Genomic DNA, 21,665 nt, shown 5'->3' with positions numbered 1-21,665 from the left:
TGAACCTTCTTGAGGAACATACCCTCTGGATATCTCGCAGCTCGGCCATCTTGCGGATGTGCTTGACGTCATTTCTCAAGTCACCTGGTTGGTTGAGTTTCGCGCGCCATTGGTGGACACCGCCCTGCTGCGTCAGAATCGCGCGGATTTGATAAAACGCCTGGAGTTTGATTTCGCGTTTAAAAGGTATTTGAGTTTCAATACGATGAATTACTTGTTACATAAAGTAGAGTCTTACACACACTCACACACATTTTAAATTGTAGTTCTAACTACACGCATTTCAGAATCGACATGGAGCTGCTGCAGGTTTACCTTGTGCGACCTTATTTACATTTCAGTTTTGGATCATTTCGGCTGCTAATGCAAGCACTTTATATATTTTGGTATATTGTTATTGAACTTTTAATGTTTTACTACAGTTACTTTTTTACAAATCTATGATTAGAAAGTTGCTCATACAGCGCCTTTACCTAGGCTAAAATACTTGTTTTCATCTTTTATTATTATTTGGGGCTTAAAAATGTAACAAATTTTAATGAAAGCTAATTTTGTTATATTTTGGCACATTGGCCCGTGGAGAAATAAAACCAATCAAGTTTCTCTCTATTTTCATGCTGCAAATAAAAAAAAAAGTTTATTACGTTTTGCCATTTCAATAATGTGCTGTGTTTGAATGAGTGTCTTGAGTTTGCTTTATATGTAAATACTGAGAATTATTATGTGTGTGTGTGTGTGTGTGGGGGGGGGGGGGGGGGTATGTTTTAGTGTGATAAAATTAATAATAAAAATAATACATCAAAAATGAAATTTATTTAAATTTAATTTAATTAAACTTTAGCATATGCAAATTATCAGATTTTTTTTGTCTTAAAACAACAACAACAACAACAACAACAACAACAGTGTGGCATTAGGTGAAGTAAAAAAGATCTGTCAGTGAAAGTGTGAAACAATACTGTGATACTTTAACCATTTTTGTCCACTATAAAACTTTATGAAACTTTTAAATGATTTATACATAATTTATCAATTAAATTATGCCAGACACGTATACGCACCTACTATGACAAGTGTTTTGATTGAGATATGGTATTGCAGAAATTAATTCAAACATTATAAGTATAATTCCATAGCCTATACAAATATTTGTATTTTTGTATTTGTATTATTATAACTATAATAATTGTATTATTTGTGTTGTATATATTATACTGGCCTATTATGTCGAATATAGAGGAGGAGTATTGCTTTGATGTAGCCTATGATACATTGTTTAAAATATATATTATTTATAACATTGTAACTTTTTCATTCTCTTCCCTTCTTTCTCTCTCTCTCTCTTTGGAAAACAATCACTTTATTCATGGCCTTCATGGGTCGTAATTTTCAGACTGTGGTTTTCTTAAAAGAGGGGGGAAGGTGACTTTGTTGATACTGGTGGGGGGTTTATTACACAGGGCGTGGTGTCTGTCTAGCCAATCGGAGGCCTTTTCTCGTGCAAACGCTGGCCTTTAACCACCGGCACGGATATAAACAGATTACAAACAACAAGAACCAAACAAACGTCGGCTCACGGCATTGACTTTTAGACATCATGGCAAACGTGGACGTATCAAGCAATCTGGAGCGTCATGTTGCACGGAGCACTTTTCCTCTCCTCACCCGCACAAAGGTCTGCCGTAACCTATTCGGACCCGTAGACCATGAGGAGCTGCACTGTGAGATGAAACGCAAACTGCAGGAGATCTCCGAGCGAGACCAGAGCCGGTGGAATTTTAACTTTGAGACCAACTCGCCTTTGCCTGGAGATTACGAGTGGGAGGCGATTTCAGAGGACACTTTGCCATTTTTCTACAAGGATAAAGTACAAAACAAGAGAGCTCGTGCCGCGACGTCTGTTAACGCAACAGGAGACGCTTCCAGCACTGTCGACTGCGGGATTTCCAGGAGTCCGGTAGCTCAAGAATCCGAGGGAGTCCCAAGTCGACCCAACGAACCCAACCAGGAGAACATCTCTGGCGCACTAAACTCCAAACCAGCTCGTTCTTCAGTCCTCAGAAACAGACGGAAGAGGTCACTTATCCCAGAGAGCCCCAGAAACAGCACGCCGCAAATTACAGGTAAATGCTTTGAAACGTTAAATAGTTAGGCTATATGTAAAGAAGTGTCACGATTTTCGTCTGTTAATTAACTGTGAAATAAAACATGAATAATGACATAAAACCTTGGTTTCCACCAGACTTCTTCCCAAAAAGAAAGAGGGTCGTGGAGTCGAAGCAGGATGAACGCAGTTACCTTCAAGCCGGCACATCCACGAGCATTGAAGTAACGCCACGTAAAACTATTAGATGGTAAGTATCCACTCCGTTTAATAGTTTAAACTCATTAAACAATTGTTAGTTCGATTTGAATAGCCTAGCTGTTATAAACTTATTAGGAATTGTAATAAAGTCGTAAGTGATAAAGTCGTAAGTGAACAACAAATTCCGTTAATGTCTTTTGTCCGATACTGCCGTGAAACAAATGTTAATTGTCATTTTTTTTTGCTTTACAGATGTTTGCACTATACATACATCAGTCCACCTGTGTTTATCTGCAGAGCGGATGAAAGAAAGAAGTGGACGAGACCCTTTCTCTCTGAACTCATGTAGCAATAATGGCTCTGCCAACAGAGACTTTGTTGCAGTGTTACAATGTCTAAACGGTGCAATTTTCACTTTTCTTCTGTTATAATTGTGTAGAAGGCTAGACCACAGTGCTCTAAACAGTCTAGAGCAAGACGTGTTTGTTTTATTTTTGAATATACTAACTTATTTTATTTATGTTCATAATAGTTGGTTACTCTTTATTATTTACAGCAATTGTTATTATTATTTTTATTGTTTCGGCCATATTTTATGTTGTGTTTTATTTAAGTTTGGTTTGCAATTTCATGCAACGAATGTTATTGAGCCTTGTTTGTTAAAAAATATATTCTGTAGCTCACGTTGTACCTTTGAATCAAAGTGTAAATTAAATTATATTTTTGCTAACCTGGTCGCATTCAAGTGTGTTCGTCTGGAAGCCACGTAGGCTATAATCTTTCAGCTACATTATTGTGCATCATCATGGGATGTGGGTAAACGACTGAAAAAAATGTTTGCCCTACACTTTTGGGGCGTCAACATTTTGCTAGCTGTGACAAAAAGAGGAGAGTTTGGCCTCTAAACAGGAGGGACTCAGCTGTTCCGCCCTCAGTGTTTGTGGGGAGGGATATGCGGGCAGCTGCGTCCTATAGGGAGGATTTAAATGCCATTTTCTTTCCATAATGAAGGAGGCAGGTGCCCTTGGAACCCCGCTTTGTCCGCATAAGACCTTCATTTTCAGCACCCTCTCAGCTATCCCGCTAATGAAACACTTACCAAGACTTGAACAAAATGGGCTCCTTCTATTTACACGCCAACCACCTGCCTCCCCTCCCCCTACCTACACACTATCTGTGAATAACATTTACTATAGATACCACCACACGCCAGATCTTTATAATGTCATTGAGATAGGGGAAAAGCTAATGGAAATAAAAAAAAGAGAACAAAAACTACACTGACAAAATAGGGACCAAAGGAAATGTGAGCACAGGTAGGGCTACAACTTTCTTTCATAGCTAAATTGGGAATAGGTTGCAAGTCAGTTCTTATAAATAATTTATATATAAATATAGGCTATTTATACATTTATTTATATATAATATATTACGTATAGTTTATAAATAAAAAAATATATAGGCCTATACGAATTTATCAAAATTAATTTGGTTTAATTTGATCAGTTTATAACAGGTTATCACTTTTGTGTGAATAATTATAACTTTTAAATTATACCAAAATTTAAAATTATGAATAGCAACAGCAACAAATAATGTAAAATAGCATGTTACATTTGATATACGAAAAAACAAATGCTTGTGCAATTATTGTTAAAACTTTCTAACAATAAAATTATCGATAATAGAATTGTATTTACGGAAAATCATTTAATTCTTTCAGGCTACTCCAAAAACGAGGATATTTGGTTTTTTAATCGCATTAAAATGAAAATTAAGCTTTAGGACTAGATTATCAACGAATTGTACCTATCACTCGGACTTTTTTTTTTTTTTAATTTCGGCCGTCATCATCTGGTGTAGGTGAAGAGTGCCAGTGTTTCGCCAGATATAGCCTTTCTCTAAAGAAGTTTCCCATTTCCATGACCATCTGGCACCAAAAAAGCGAAATGGAACAAAGGCAGCTAAAGGCGTAAGGCGAAGCGAGTGCCATCGCATTCACCTGCAAATGAGGCTTTGTGCTCTCACAGAAGCTCTCGGTGCTCACAAATCCTGTTTGCTTTTGTTTCTAGTCCGTATCTAGTCGTGTGCAAGAAAACAGAGATACTCCAGACCGTCATGCCAGCGACTGACCATCATTCATTCAAATAAAGAAGACAAAAAGACAAAATAAAACGAATAACGTTTAAAGATGCGTGCGCAAAGATGGTCGCTTTAAAAAAATAAATATGTAGGATAATATGCTAGTAAATTTACATTAATGGATAATAAATAAAATAATAATGGATATGATAATAATAATGGACTATTGTTACTGACAAATATAGGCTACTATTTTATTCTTTTACTATTTTATTTATTTCATAGGCCTATAAGCAGGCCTAACAAATAAATGTTCATTTGAGCTAATCAGCATTAACGCATAATGTGAGTCCTTAAAAGTATAATTCTTTGCGCTGAATTCGTTGGAAACGGGTATCCTAATATTATCACAGCACCATGCTTCAAAATTAATGAAAAACGAGGATTTTAATAATCTTAATTGTGCGACATGTAATGTGAGAAATCCCACTGGGTTCAACTAGACCTCATTATTTGAGCTTTTACACTAAAATCATTATGTCCAGATTGACAGGGTTTCCAATATGTTCCGTTATAGCTCAGCTGGGTTTCCTGACCAGATGGATTACCTCCTCAGGCTCATGGGACCTCGACTTTTATCAGCAAATCCCACAGAGACGCATTCATTCAGGCCTTGCAGTCTGTACATCATTAAATGAAGTTAAAAGTTCAATTCCTATTCTTTTATTCCGACTAAAACATCATTCAAATTATGTTCATTTATTTGACTGCAGAACAATAAGAAATACTGTGCGACAAAAATAAACTCACAAATAAAGGTTCCAACGGGCTGTTTAGCAGGTCATGCAACAAAATAATCAGTTTTGCTTTCATTTAGTTTTAAAAGAACTATTTTTAGTGTTAATAATAGTTTAATAAACGAAAAGACATTTCCCCCCTACAAAAAGAACCTGCTATTGAATAGAATTGTTCCAAGAAGTTAAGGGTTCGTCATGGAATGAAAGTTAAACAGACTAACCTTTATTTTTTAAGAGTGACAATCTTCTGCTGACAAATTACAGTATTCACTAAACCACAAAATAAAAGCTATTTAACAAATTTATATTTAAAATTAAACTGCTAGTATTTGTTTGATAGTTTTATTTTTTAAATGTTTAATACAAAAAACTAACCTAAATGTTGTTCCAAGTTCACTTAAAGGGATAAATCACACAAAAACAAACAAACAAACAAAAATTTTTGTTATCATTTACTTGTTTGAGTTTCTTTATTCTGTTAAACTCAAAAGAAGATATTTTGAAAAATGTTGAAAAGCATTGACTTCCTCAGTATTTGTTTTTCTTATATGGAAGTCAGTGGTTACAGGTTTCTAGCATGTTTCTAAATAACTTATTTTGGGTTCAACAGAAAAAAAACTCCTAAAGGTTTGAAACCATTTAAAGTTAAGGTTTTCTTAAAAGTTATCTTAGCCCTTTGACTGCTGCTCTACCAAACGGTTGGCCATGTTTTTACTGTTTTAAATAATGAATAATGAAGTCAGTTAAAGAATGGCATATTTATTAAATAATGGTGCACATGCACCATTTTGGTTTACAAAATATTCAAACAAACATAATCCTGTTGCACGACTACACTTGGTTTTGGTTTTATTGTTTTATTGTGTTTTATTGTATTATAGGAATGTGTTGAAATATCATGCATTGAGTGTATTAACAATCAACATTAGGAGCTAAGAAATGCAATCCATTTTTAAATAAAATGTTAAATAACATTTTAACAAAATGAAACAAAACTTGTTTGGTGGAATAAAATAATGGATTTCTTATTCAAGGTTAAAATGTCTTGAATAATAAAAAAAAGTCTTAAAAAGTCTTAAATTCACTTAAACATTGTCTTGTAGTCTTAAATTATTTTAAACGGGTCTTAATTTTTCTTTGTTTAAAGCTTTCCCAGTACTGGGTTGGTAGGGCATCTGCTCTGTACAGTGCTCAGCATATGTAAGTACACTCCTCACAAATCTCTCTTTTAAATTCATACTTTAATAGGAATCTGTACAATATTGTATTTGTGCGTATACATAAGATTAGTCAGTACTGAAGCCAAGTCTGTAGCTTATCTAAGAAAATAACTTACGCTAAAAGTCCAAAAACTAGCACAGCCAAATTTATATGTTATAGAAAAATATTAAATACACATTTTAAAAAAGAGGAAAAAATAAGAGAAGCAAAAAAAAAAAAAAAGTGAAAATTTTAGGTTGTAATTTATTTTGTAACATTTTGCTTGAATTTAATTGTATTATCTTTCAATATCTCAGTATGTTTGGTGACTTAAATATTATTTTAATAAATATATCTGTTAATTAAATCTGTTTGGTTTAAATGCACCAAAATACATCACATATATTTACTGGGAAATGGAGAAAAAATATTTATTTTCAAAATGGGGTGTGCTCAATTATGCTGAGCACTATAAAACATGCTGGAACAGTTGCCGGTTCATTCTGCTGTGGCGACCTCTGATAAGTCAGGGACTACGAGGAAGAAAAATTAATATGAAGCTACCCAATTGATCCAACATACATAAATAACCAACAACACATATCAATAAAACCATTAGCCAAATTATATTCATAACAATTATTGTAAAAGTCTGATGTGAATACATCTTTTTTAAAGGGTTTTTGTAGACAGCTAGGTTCTTCTTGTTCTGACAGATTGTTTAAAATATATAGGACATATAAAATATAAGAAATAACTAATTAGAATTAGTTTTTTGATGTGGCAAGTACATATTTTTTCTGCTTGCATGGCCATTAAAAAAAAAACCTTAGCATTTTGTCCTATACATTGAATTTTCATTCTTCATGGTCTTAAAAAGTCTTAAATTTGACTTGGTGCTACCTGCAGAAACCTTGTTATTGAAACATCAATGCAAATAAAGAACTTAAAAAAGAGGAGCAATAAAAACAAAATAATCTAATGTAAAAAGAGTAATTTAAACAATAAAATGAGTATTTAACAGATCACCTCACCCCCTCAGCTGATATTCATTCCTATTTTTTTTTTTCCCCCAAAATTGATACCCCTTTTGACACAAACATCTCCAATTTGCAGCAAAAACCTTGAGGGGTTGTAGCCCTCTCCATTTCTCTTTCACTAATAAAACCCATAAAACTAGGCGAGGCACTGGCAAGCTGTGTCTTCAAGGCTGGATACACCTCTATGGGTTCACTAGCTTGGATTAATGGCATTTGGTCCCAAAGTTTGCTCAGCGGTCCCAGAGACAGTGGCAGCAGTACGTCCTTTTAAATAATAACAAAGGCTTATCATTTATCTGGCGGCATATGGGCCAGACCCCCTCTGTAGCAGGCCTGCTTTCTGCGCTGTCTGCCAATACTGTTGTCCTGTCCACTCCATTGTTGACATAGTTGTCCTGCCATGAGGAGGCAAGCGCTAAAGCGTCTTATTCCTCTTCCCTTGTGGGACTTGAGTCGAGTTTTTGGTGGAAACGTATAAGCCATATGGCGTATCAGGTTTTATCAAATTAAGATTAAGTCAGCACAAATGGCTAAGAGGAAGCTGACATCCTGGTTCGCCTCTTTGGCTTTCCTGATATTTAATCCTAAGCCCTCGATTACTTTAGCAAGGTAATAAAGACAAAATGTCATGCTTTTCAGGAATGTGTATGTGACGGAATGTCTGATTTGTTGCACATATTACAGGTGACAATGGTCTATACGAGAAGCTGTGCGCCAACAAAGGCAGAGTGGACAACCGTGTTTGTGCCCAGGATAAGGTCAGAGGGGGCACATGTAGTCGTCCCCATAGCAACAAAGCCCCTCACCCCTGAGAGCAAATGCATTGTCATAAGATCAGAGGTCACGGTGCTCCCCATATGGTCGTGTGCTGCATAAGACATTGATCTGTCGGGATGCTCTAAAGGAATTCTGAAAGTGTCACTGAAAGACTTTTAGAAAAAGCACAACAACTGCGCCTGAATGCCATAAATGCCTCCACAGCGGCATAAATAGAACCAATCTGGCCTGATGGTGCAGGAAAAAGAGCGGGAAGCCGGGCTGCCTCCACACTTGTGTTTGAGTAGCCAAGACGTTTGACCTCGACTGAAACATGGCGGAAATTAAAACGCTGCGAACACGAGAAAGAAGAAGCAAGATGTTTATTTAGGATTGAGGCAGTTTTTACAGAAGAAATTGAATTAGTAGCGCTGTTTGTGGAATACACCGTTTATTTTACAAAAACATCAATAAAACCTTTATATCAAAGAATGGAGGGGGCTAAGTGAATGAGCTGAATTTAAACGGTTCACAAATCTGTGACTTGAAAAGGTTTAGTGATTCATAAAAAGCAGAATTTTGTTTCTGTCAATAGTAATCATTTAAAAACATCTGTCCATTCATAACACTTCAAAACAATGTCACAATGTTCAGATCTCAGTCCTAAAAATACAGGTCCTTTAGTATTTATGGTTGCGTATATGGATCTTTAATATTCCAATGAACAATTCATAATGGAAAAAGATCTTTAGATTACTCAAATGTTCTTTAGAATTTTTCTTCATGGAACCAATATCCAATAAAACAGGCTCACTGGTTTAGCCTCAGTTAGCATCCTTAAATCATAAACACAAGTCACATTTTGGGAGTATTTCATTTTAACCCTCGTTTGCTGTTTGTGTTTTGTCATTTTTTTTAAAAAGTAAAATGTAAATATAAATATATATTTTTAATTATTACATTGTCAGAAGCAAAATAAACGTAGACATGGTTTTGTTGTGATGTTTGTGGTCAATGGAAATTAATGTAAAAGTAATAAATTTTTAATTACTTATTAAAATGCATTTTAATAAGTAATTAAAAAGTAATTCATCGAGCAAAAATGTGCTACGCCCAAACTATTCCTCTTTCCATATGAGATATCAACCTCAAATTACATATAAAACTTGTTTAGATTTGTAGTTTTTATTTTTGACTTTGATTGTCATGGCTTTGATTTTCAGCTTCAGAGTAAAATAAAATATATTAACATAAAATGTAAAAATGTTAATTAATTTATTATATAAACAAACAGTTTTTTTTTTTAAATTTCCACTTTTTTGTGAACTTTTAAAATAATTTGCCAATAATTTTTTTTTATTTTGCCATCCAGATCACTCAGAATTTACAGCAGTATTTCAGATCTATGCACAATAAGTCTTTTACATGTAATAAAATGGATTGTAACTAATGCATAGTTTAGCACAACATATTGAATAAAAAATAAATATTGGACTAAAATACAGTATATTTATTTATTATAAAAAAGTCACTTTTATGCCTGCCACACAAACAGCACCAGAGAATCAAAAGAAAACCATAAATTTAATAAAAATTAAAAAAGTCATACCTGGTATGCTAATATTTATAAATGTACTTAAAAATGAATTCAGCAGTCTGACCAAATATAAAGATGAACAGACTTGAGTCATATATTTAAAAAGTCATCTGATGCTGAACCTGAGCCAAACTTCTCTACTAAATCAAGCCGAAAAGGCCCCAGTAGGCACTTTGTGAGCAAGAGCTCCGTTGGTGACTCAGCTGTCCTCATGAATAGCAGTTGTTGTGGACAGTTGCTCGCTGCTGTCCAGCACTGACAGGCTGAACGTGGCTGACTGTCGGCGCATGGTGCTTCGCTGCTCCTTCCCCCTGGCCAGATCCCCCCGTCTCTCCCTCGCCAGCATGAGGTTGAGCGACTCAGCAATGCTGTTGAGGGTCCTGTCCATGTGTGTGATCTGTGGAGGAAACGAGTGTGTGGCCTCAGCACATCTTTCAAACACTGTCTAAAATAACGTCGCCATAGCACCTTGGTAAATAAAGTCATAAACAACAGACAATGTGTCCATGCAAGCCATAAAACTACCAGCAACCGATAAAAGGTCCCATCTGTATAAATAGTCAAGCAAAGGCTATAAATCAATTTGTATATACTGCATATATAATATATACCTTTATATACTGCATATACTTTACATATACAGATATTTGTTGATATTTGTTCATGTCTAAATATTTCCTAAATTATGTTTAACAGAGAAAGGCAAATGTCACAGTATATCATGTCTGATAAAAAAAATTTTCTTCGGTAGAAAGTTTTATTTATTTTATTTCGGCTTTTTTTATTTTATTTTGTTTTTAATTTTTAAAAAACATTTTAAGGTCCACATTTTCAGCCCTTTTAAGCTATATTTTTCTCAAGCTATATATATATAATAGCTATATATATATATGAGCAATATCACACGAGTAGCAGTGCGGCCTCGTGCCATCGCACGCCTCCCACCAGTGCCGATATACAGCCATATCGCACTGCTACTCGTGTGATATTGCGTTTATACAACAGTTTGACGGCATAATTGTGTATATAAAAACAAAATCAAACACTGAGAGTTTCAAAAACCCTTTTGTATGTGGATCTACTTTCTTCAACATTGGATTCAAATCATAAGCTGACAGTTAAACAGTTGAGCAAGCATCTTTTAAACTTTAGATCTGTAGTGTCTGCTTTTTGCTGGTTGTATGTGTGCGGAGTAATACACGAAGGGTAAAGAGGCTGTAGGAGTTCTGATATTGCAGAATATCGCACAGCTATCAGCCAATCAAAAAAAATAAATAAAAAATAAAAATTGTATATATATATATATATATATATATATATATATATATATATATATATATATATATATATATATATATATATATACACACACACACACACACACACACACAGTTTTTTGTGCTGGACAAGGCTTTGTTTTTGTTTGCTTAAAAATTTCTCATTTATATACTCAGTAAAACTGGCATAATGTGATGAATACAACAAATAAGATCAAAAACAATCCTAATGTTCTTGACTCTTTCCCTTTTCATAGACAGAACAATTGAAGGTGCTAAAATGTCAGGTATGAAGAAAGCAAACATATTAAAAATGGGATTAAAGTTTGATCAAAGAAGTGATAATGAATAGTTGAAATGTCTGCAGTTTAATGAAAAGATTAGGTCATGCTAATTAAAAGTTATTTCGGTGTAAACTACAGTGCAATCTGGACTGAAATACTCCAAAATATGTTTACTTTTTATAACTATAAAATACTATTCTGAAATATGTGACCCTGGACAACAAAACCAAGTTTTTGCACAGGAATTTTTAAAGCCAAAATTCATTAAATGAACTTTTCATGAAGACATTTGGTAAAATTTCCTTCCGTAAAAAACTTTTAATTAAACCTTGAAACTTTTGATTTCCGATTGGTGTGGTGCATTGCTAAGAACTTAATTTATTCAACTTTACATTGATTTTCTCAGTGTTTAGAGTTTTCCAATTTTTCAATAAATTCTTAACCAAATATTGTCATATTTTAATAAACCATACATCAATAACAAAGTTTAAAATCACAACAAAACAGCAAGTAACTCTTTTTAAATATACAGACTGAAATATAATTTTTGTCAAAAACACTCTGGGTAAAAATTCTGGGTATTTGTTTACCTTAATTTTGGCTCAAATATAGACAAACCCAATTATTAAGTTAAATACGGATGTAGTTTCAAATCCACATTTGTTTTGGACAAAAATACCATTTCAGTCTATACACATAAAAAAGAGTTACTTACGGTTTTGTTGTGATTTATTACTTTGTTGTTGATGTATTGTAATATATAACTATGTGCCTAAAAAGCATAAGCAATTTTAGGTCCATTTGAAATTGTGGTTAAATTAGGGATTCGTGTTTGAAAGGAGGAAAACGGTCAGAGAAATACTTTTCTACTTCTAATTCCTCGTCATAGAGTTGGGGAGCCGAATGTCATGAGGTTCTTTCCCCTGGGTTCAAGTTAAGTGAAGTGTGGAGCCAGGACTGTCTACACCCCATTAGAAATAACCAGACGAGCGTCTCCACGCCGGACCACAGTTTACACAATGATAGTGCCACTGCAGTCACATACAAACACATGCACAAACACTGCCCACCAAACAGCGTGCGTAAATATATACAGTCAGTCCCCTTATAGACATAAATGCAAACATTCAGACGGTTAACCACCGAGAGCGAAAGAGAGACAGAAAGAGAGAGAGAGAGAGAGAGAGAGAAAGAAAGACACACTCACACACACTATTTATGAAAACCTGTAAACTCATAATATTAAAAAAATCTGCAGGCTAAATCTGTGATAAACAATATAAAATTTAGTCAGTCATGTTCCCCTAGTAAACCAAACAAACACATTAATTGTGTTCATTATAAATGTATTAATTTTATTCTTGTTTTTCAACTGCAACCAGTTTGGGCCAGTATGATTTTTATTTATTTATTTAAAAAAAATCACTACTGTTTAATAATAATGCTTTTAATTTAATTTGTATTTGTTTTGAGTAGCACATATCAGCATATTAGAATAATATGTGATCATTTCTATAGGATCATGTGACTAAAGATTGTAGTAATATTTTTTTCAATAATTAAATGTAAAAATTAATACAAATTTTGATTTGTTCATTAATTTATTAATTTTCCTGTGGTTTAGTCCCTTTATTCATCAGGGGTCGCCAAAAAAGAATGAGCTGGCAACATATCAAACGTATGTTTTACACAGCGGATGCCCTTACAGCTGCAACCCATCACTGGAAAACACCCATACACTCACATTCAGGCTCATACACTTTAGCTTATTCACTTCAACTATAGCGCATGTCTTTGGACTGTGGGGGAAACCGGAGCACTCTGAGTGCACCCATGCCAACACGGGGAGAACATGCATTTCTGTGTGGAGTTTGCCACCGTGTCGCCCCTATATTTTGATTTGTATATTGTATGCTCAATTTTGCAGTATTAGTGGGCATATAGGTTGTTTTCAATCATGTGGTTCTGGTGACGCACAGAATTCAGATGGTGGCAGGAAGTTAAAAAAACAAATGGGAAAAAATAGGGGAAAGTCTGTATTTTTGCGATTTATATATTTCAAAGGAGATTTAAATATAAAATAACCACATATGTTGGGCATGATCCTTATATCACGAAAAGGCTGGAGTTTTCTTCTGAACTACAATATATTTGCCTGTTATCGATGTGGTAGATAGCCACTTTAAGCTATTACATGACAAAAATATTATAAGTACTAGTGTTTTGAAGAATACTTGAATTAAACTGTTGTAGTAATTACAGTATGTTGATATTGTACAACACAACTGTAGTAATAAACAAATTATCCAATAGGCTGCATTTTATTAATTAGGCAACACAGTTTACACTAACATTACAGTATTTAATACAGTTTATCTGTTCACTATGCTACAGTATTCTGTAGCATTCATTAACAAAGAGCTGTACTATACATTATACACTTTACTATAGTCTGGTTCATAAACAATTTATAAATTACTATAGTTTTTTCAATGTGGATAACATTATATCTTCCAGACATATACACTAAAAAAACAAATAAAAGCACATTAAAGTGTGGATGCAGTCCAAATTATTATCATCATTATTATTATATATATTTAGTGTATGGTAAAAAGTGCTCCACAAGTCTAGTTATTGCAATGATAGCATTTCTTTTCTGTTCAGTCAATGAACTTACCATCAATCATTTAATGCTGCTGCACATCTCGATGTTCACATTGCGGTTAACGTTATGTTTATTCTGCCGAAACGCTAGTAAGACTTGGATTATTGCAAAACAAGTTATCATAGCAGCGATTAAATGGCAGTATACATTATTTCCGTTCTCCTGGATATTGTATGTGTGGTGGTGTTTGTATTTAATTTTTAAATAACACATTAACATATAATACAGAGCTAGGCCTGTATATAATAATTATTAGAGCTGCCAAACGTATTATCATGTTCAAAAAAAGTTTGTAGAAATGAATATATTGAATGAATATTTATTATATGCTGCCTTTTCTTCTGATTTTCATCCAGTTTCTTAAACTTTCCCTCCTTTATGAGCAAAAACCTTTGAAAGCCTACAAAACCTTTTTGGCATTTATCATTTTGGCTGATTTTAACAATTATAAACAACACAAAACATAAACATTTTATCTTTTAATAGCGATTTCTATGTAGAAGAATCACTTCCTGCCCTCCATCTGAGTCTCACACGTCATCAGTGACATCATGTGAAAACAACCTATAAGAGGTTCTTGACTGTAAACAGTAATTTATATGAAAAAAATGAAAGAAATTAAATAAATTAGAAATATATTTTTTCTCAACATTAAATGGCCTTAAACAGTGTAGATGTTCCAGTTAAATTAAAAGCAGAAGACTATGCTTGTGACGCAGTAATGAGCTTTTTTCAGATGGGTGTTTGCATAAATGTTAAGGCTATTTGTTCCTGTTTATGTCAGACACTGTCTGCTTCCTGTTTACCACAGAATTATGGGAAAAAGAAAGACACTGTAAGGGGCAGGGTATCCTGTCCACAGCCTCTACAGCTAATGACAAGTTTTCAAGCAAACAAAAATCAAAGCCTCGTCCAGCAGGAAAACTGGCTACTTAACGTATCATTAATTAGCATTGCCAAACAAATATGCCTAAGTAAGATCAAAAACAATTCTGATGTCCTCAACTCCCTTTTTATAAAGCAGAACTGTAGATGATGAAAATGTCAGATATGTAAAAAGCAAACATATTAAAATTCCCTCTAAAATGCTTTCCTAAAGAGTCTCAGTAAAGAATCGAAAACATGTCAGGCGGCCTTTTTTCTGAAATGAATCAATTTAATACTTAAATGCTTCTGAGAGAAAGAGAGTAAGAAAGAAAAAGCGAGTATGTGGCAGAAAGAGAGAGAGAGAGAGAGAGGGAGAGAGATAGAGAGCGATCATGTGAACAAGTGTTCGCTGTTTCGAGTTTGTGTCAGGGATGAGAGCTGTTTGTAAAAGGATTTATGGCTGGAGTGGCAAATGAACAGGAGCAGAGTGAGTGTTTGTAGAGCTCCTGAATCCCTGTCAGTCTGGGAGGCCAACAGACCTCTCACTTTTATACACACACACACACACACACACACACACACACACACACACACACACACACACACGGAGAGAGAGAGAGAGCTGTTCTTTTCAAAGTCTTAACACCCTTATCAGCACCGATCAGCCAAGGAGAATGTTTGAGAAGTCTTCAAAAGTGATGTTTGACTGAAGGCAGAGAAAGAGAGAGGCTCCTTCTGCCTCCAGGTTAAGGCTTAATGAATGAAGCTTACAGATCTTTATCTGTAATTCATGGCTAATCCAACTCTGTTGTGCACATTAGCTACTAGATTAAAGGCCTCTAACTAGTTTTTGTTCTACTAATTATTAACTTGTTGGTAACGCTTGGTTTCGGTAAAATTAAGAGAGTAATATTGTCACATGAGATATTTTAGATACACACTGAAAAAAGTGTTGCATGCAGAACTGTTGCAAACAATTTATTTGTGTTGAATTTAAACTAACAAATTAAGTTTAATAATGTTCAACTTAATTTGTTTGTTTAAATTCAACACAAATAAATTGTTTACAACCCCATAACGTAAACAAATTGAGTAAATCCAAGGAAATATCTCTGAATAATTTTTTTCAGTGCAGGAATCCCAATAGTAGATGTAGTACTGAACGTTTCCCTCTGTCAAAAAGTTGTTTTTGTTCTTTGTGTTTTATTTTGACCCCGTTTACACCACCACCTGATTTTTTTAGTCTCTTTTGTCCACAATTGAGCACTTTCCTAATTTATGTTTGCTTCTTTTTCAAACTACTTATTTATAATCAGCTAAAACAGCACAATTATTGAATTTATTTTGAGGCAACTTATTTTTTTATGTTCAATCCACTTTGTTGTCAAGAAAAAAAATCAAGTTAAGAAAAATCTGCTTTTTTAAAGTTGTGGCAAGAGACCTTATAGGCTTGATGCTTCATGTAGCCTATACAGTATAGTTAAAAGATTGAGAAGAAATGGCGATCAATGGAAAACAGATGACTTAAAATTTAATTTGTAAATCTAATAAGTTAACTTAATTCCTTTATGTTCTCCCAACACAAATCAATAGTTTACAGTGTGGATGAGTGTTTAAATATGCTTGTTTTTAGAATTTCAATCTAATATTAAAGTCATGAAATGAGACAATAGAAAGCAATACAGAGAGATGTGTCATTCATATACTCTGAAAACTCTATCCTGATTGATTGGTGTTTGTGTGTGTTGTTGAGTCAATACAGGGTCTTATATACTTGCAGCATAAAATAAAGATTTGCAAATGAAATCTAAAGTATTGAGCAAAGAAATGCAAAAATAATGAAAATAATTTTTTTTTGTGAAATAAAAAGGAATTTTTATTTCAAAAAACAAAAACCAAAGCAAAGAACTGCAAATAAAAATCAAGCAGTGCAGAAAAACAAAACTATTTGCAATAAAAAAATAATAAAATAAATAATATATATATATATATATATATATATATATATATATATATATATATATATATATATATATATATATATATATATAGTTGCAAAATATTTTTTCCTGCATTACCTTACAAAATCCCTCAAGTCAATTGCAACGCTCATTTTGATCTACTTTTCAGTCAATCGCGAGTTTGCAATGCTGTTTTCTCTTTGCACTTCGCATTTCTGTGCGTTCCACTTTCTGGCCCTGATTTCACAAGGGGGCAGAGTCAAAGGAACTGGGACATGTACGGCATGCCCAGACCTGCCTCCAATGAATCAAAATGTATCTACATTTTATATATATATATATATATATATATATATATATATATATATATATATATATATATATATATATATATATATATAAATAAATATATATATATATATATATATATATATATATATATATATATATATATATATATATATATATATATATATATATATATTCATTTTATTTTCAGCTTATCCGGCATATGTTTTACGCAGAGGATGCTAGTACATATCAGCATATTAGAATGGTATGCGATCAATAATATAGGATCATGTGTCTAAAGACTGTAGTAATGGTAGCGGATGCCCTTCCAGCTGCAATCCAGAAACACCCAGACACTAGGGCTAATTTAGTTTTTTCAATTCACCTATAACACATGTCTTTGGACTTATGGGGGATACCGGAGCACCCAGAGGAAATGCATTTGAACACGGGGAAAACAAGCAAACTCCACACAGAAATGCCAACTGACCCTCCTGAGGCTCAAACCAGTGACCTTCTTGCTATGCGGCGATCGTGCTACCCACTTTCCTTTTGCGATTTATTCATTTTTTTAATTAGCATTTTTAAATTTCTTTGCTCAATAACTTTGTTTTTGTTTGCAAATCTTTATTTTATGCTGCAAGTAAATAAGGACCTGTATTGACTCCATATGTTATAATCAGGACTGACATTGCACTTTAATTGTTTTTTCTCCTTCAAAATGTATATTTTTAGACAACAAAGTTTAAATTCCGTCCTTTAATGTTTAAGAATTAACTTAGTAGGCAGACAGATGTTAGTTTCAATGCATTTGTTGACAATGAACTTCAAAGCATTCCAGTCAAGTGCATTTACGACAACCTCTAGATAAACAGTCTAGAGTGGACAAACTTGAAACATTTCAGAACCCATTTACACCTGTATTTAGCGTCATCCACTTGCATCTTAACGGCAGACGTAAACAGGACCTTTGTTATCTTTTTAACCTCCTGTTTGCAATTTTCCAACTACTCAGATTATTGTGGCTTACACACAGATGCAGGCATTTTTGGATCTTGTAGGCTTAATGTCCTTCTTAGTAAGTTTAGCTAAATCTCACTCTGGCTTTAGCACAAATATTCAAGCGCTTACCTTCTCATCCATTCTGTTGAGTCTGGAGCCAATAGTGTTTGTGCCTTTGTCTTTCAAGCGCTCTGCAGAAAACAAGAAGGGTGCCAAGAAAAACGTTATAAACACCTCAATAATGTGCACTAAGGTTTAAAGACAACACTAAACAGCAAAATTAGGAACAATGAAGGGGTCAAATGTAGCAAAACATGGTGAGAGAAGAGCTGAAAGTGTAATGAATTTTACCTGAACTTGTCTGGAAAAGGGACTGCTTCCCTAAAGAGTGATCCAGTCTGTCAGGGTCAAGTGTGTATCATGTGAAATGTACAGAAATTATAAGATGAGATGTGAGGAATAGTGACATGGATGGATGTATTCTTAACTCTCTGCATTCAATAACCAAAAGATCATTTATATTGCTATTCAATACAAGGGTTATAAGGCTGTAAGGGTTAGTTCACCAACATTTATATTTCTGTTACAAATTACTCCACCTCATGTTGTTCCAATCCCCTGAGAAATTCCACTCATCTTTGAAACACAAATTAAGAAACTTTAGATAAAATCCGAGAGCTCTCTCATCAGATACTGTTGCAATGGTCACAAGTTCAAAGTCCAGAAAAGGAAACCAAAACAAAACAGTCTATGTGATCATATGAAGCTAAATCTTTCTATGGTTACAGTTGAGCCAATGAAAATTCATAGAAAGTTCTAACAAAGATTTTGGTTCCTTTTCTGGTCTCAGAACATCTCAGAACCACTGATGTCTTTCAAATATCTTCTAAAATATCTTAATTTGTGTTTCAAAGATGAATGATGGTCTCAGTGGATTGGAACAACATGATGCAAGTAATTATTCACAGAATTTTTATTTTTTGGTGAATTAACCCTTTACATCTGTAAAATATCATCTAACTATTGCCGTATTAAGTAAACACTTTTCTAAGTGATATAGAGTTGATTTTCATCCCACCTTCTTTGCAGCTCCTTGATGCGCACCATGAGGTTGAGATGGCCCTGTGAATACTGCTCAATGACGTCACGCACATCATATGGCTTACGTGCTTGCTGCAGAAACACAAATTTATGACACTCAACAATGACTGCTTTTTTGTCTATTTATGCAGTTTTTATTTAGATCTACAACAAAGCAGTAATATATACAAGCCAGGCTCATTCTGAAAACGTACCCCATATACATTTCTGGAGAGCACCAAATATGTCAGAGGAGCTACTTTTTTTTGCAGTTGTTTTCCCAGCAAATCCACCACAAGCCACTATGTTTGCTTTTTTAGATCTTATTTTTCTCTTGCGAGTGCCATGCGTGCTTGATGTTTTCAAAAAAATCCACCAAAGGCCATTGTCGACTGACTGAATGACTGACTGATTGACTGACTCACTCGCCTCCTTTACCAAATCCAACCAATAGTGTTTTCAAAAGCACCGATTGACCCACATAAAAAATAACAAAGGCAGTGCGGGTGTTTATGGCTAAAGATTTGCAGCTGTTTTCGGTGATTGAAGAGGTGGGCTTTTGTCATTCGATAAAAGCACTCGATCCGCGTTACAGACTACAGTCTCGCATTTTTTTCAGCACTGAGATAATTGAGATGGTTTATTTATGTTTACTTAAGTACAAATATGTTTATTTGAAATGGCCAATTTATCTTTATTAACTTCACATGTATGTTTATTTTCAAAGGGTAGGATTTTATGTGTTCCCCAGTTTGTACATATTGGCTACCAGCAGCTGTGAGATTTCAGTGTTAATTTTTTTATACAATACACTAGGAACTAGTGTACTTTTCTTGGATTTTAAGTAAAATAAAATGAGTATTGCAATAAATCTTTTAAATTTTTTTCTCCTTAACTTCTTACTGTTCCTATTGCTTTTAAAATAAAAAAACACGTGTTAAGCCATGAGAACCGAACCGAAAACTGAGGTATGTATTGAACCGTGGGCTAACTGTACTGTTGCATGCCTAATATATATATATATATATATATATATATATATATATATATATATATATATATATATATATATATATATATATATGCACAATGCTGAGCTATACACATCAACTACAAAAGATTATAAATAAAAAAACAGATTGCAAAAATCGAAAAACGATTGTGATCTCGATTTGACCCTACACACATTCTTGATTCAGCATTTCTACGATTCAGCCAATTATATTTTTGCGGCCAGGAGAGAAGCATAAAGGCAGTCGTGCAAGTCTTCAAATAGTTTTTTATACATTGCTCAGCAACATGGGCACCTCCAAATGTTGTTAAATGTCACATAATGTATTTATAAGGTATAGCTCACCCCAAAAATGTTGTAAGGAAAATGTAAGGACAATTTTAAAGTCTGTTCAACTCCACCATTCAAAGTCTATACAAAATTTTGCATTTGAACCAACAGTAGACCTACACATAAGCCCAATATTATTATTGTTGCTTTACCATATGTTTGAAAATAACAATAATAATAGCCTACTGATATTAACCTTTATTATACATTTACAGAATCGTGATAAAATCATCATCTTGATTTTAAGGAAAATAAATCATGATTCTTATTTTAGCCAGAATCATGCAGCCCTAACACACGCTTTCCTTTACTCGTTTACTTTTAACTTAAAATCTTGATATGATCTTGCCTTGGGGCTCACAATCCCTGTATGTGAGTAAAACTTTACTTTAAGTGAAGCCTGAAAGAAAGGGGAAATCATCATAAGGGGAAACTCTCTCGACTTGATAACACCGGTCCTAAATCAAACGAGCCCAGAGGGAAAAATTTCCTGTTGATTGTCACCTTTGAGGAAAACGATTCACATCTGCTGACACCAAACGTACACCCTGATCAAACGCTTTATCTTTGCTTTTGGGGCTGATCGAGAGCAGGTGATGACGCTTTGAATGTATTTGAACTTTCAGACTAACACGTGGCAGATGTGTGAAGCTTCACGTTTGCTACAGAATTTCAGTTTGATCAGCGTGGGCGAAATAACCAAACATTCACACATCTCTGGCACAAATCACCCAATTCAGGAGAAGCTTCAGCCGTTCAAAGGAGGGTAAACATTATCATGACATCAGATACAGCAAATCTAGCCAGCAGCATCTGACAAACACTCCAAAGTGTGTGTTGTGTGTCGCGAGAGTGTGTGAGAGGAGGGCAGAAGGACTTGGAGAAAATAAGGGGATTGAGGGATGACTGAGGCGAGTGGGTCAAATGAAAAGATAGCAAGAGGATGGGAGGGTAAAGAGAGAAGACAAACACAGTGCAGTAACGAGTATCAAGTGTCGGAGAAAGTGTGTAGGACAGCTATTAAGTTAATCCTCGTTACGATGAGTTTCAAAACATCTGCTGCGACCAAACAAGACCCAATTAAATGTGGTAACTGAAAGCTTATCCACTACTTAG

General features: G+C 34.2%; 3 protein-coding genes across 10 annotated transcripts in view; 1 reads left to right on the top strand and 2 right to left on the bottom strand.

Annotated features, from left to right (window-relative positions):
• Positions 1-21,665, bottom strand: part of acana (aggrecan a) — a 904,300-nt gene that overhangs the window by 121,240 nt on the left and 761,395 nt on the right. The gene's annotated exons all lie outside the window — the stretch shown is intronic.
• On the top strand, positions 1,544-3,033 carry cdkn1ca (cyclin dependent kinase inhibitor 1Ca). The gene is given in 3 exon segments (NM_001002040.1): positions 1,544-2,123; positions 2,243-2,354; positions 2,558-3,033. Coding segments are annotated over 3 exon segments (639 nt in total). The 5' UTR covers positions 1,544-1,597; the 3' UTR covers positions 2,559-3,033.
• The window catches only part of kcnq1.1 (potassium voltage-gated channel, KQT-like subfamily, member 1.1), a 102,732-nt gene continuing 89,615 nt past the window's right edge, over positions 8,549-21,665 (bottom strand). For 6 of the 7 annotated variants that reach the window (XM_073906662.1, XM_073906663.1, XM_005166469.6 and 3 more), the window contains 4 exons: positions 19,206-19,300; positions 18,479-18,525; positions 18,257-18,318; positions 8,549-10,174 (listed from right to left, as the gene is read on the bottom strand). In XM_073906662.1, coding sequence (XP_073762763.1) covers positions 9,977-10,174; positions 18,257-18,318; positions 18,479-18,525; positions 19,206-19,300 — 402 coding nt within the window. In that variant the 3' untranslated portion in view covers positions 8,549-9,976. The remainder of the gene's footprint in view (positions 10,175-18,256; positions 18,319-18,478; positions 18,526-19,205; positions 19,301-21,665) is intronic. The other variant, NM_001123242.2, reaches the window with a different exon arrangement.

This window comes from Danio rerio, chromosome 7 (assembly GCF_049306965.1).
Source record: "Danio rerio strain Tuebingen ecotype United States chromosome 7, GRCz12tu, whole genome shotgun sequence".
Classification (NCBI taxonomy): Eukaryota; Metazoa; Chordata; class Actinopteri; order Cypriniformes; family Danionidae; genus Danio; species Danio rerio.
The sequence above is the reverse complement of the archived record's forward strand: the minus strand, read 5'-3'. Positions and strand labels throughout refer to the sequence as shown.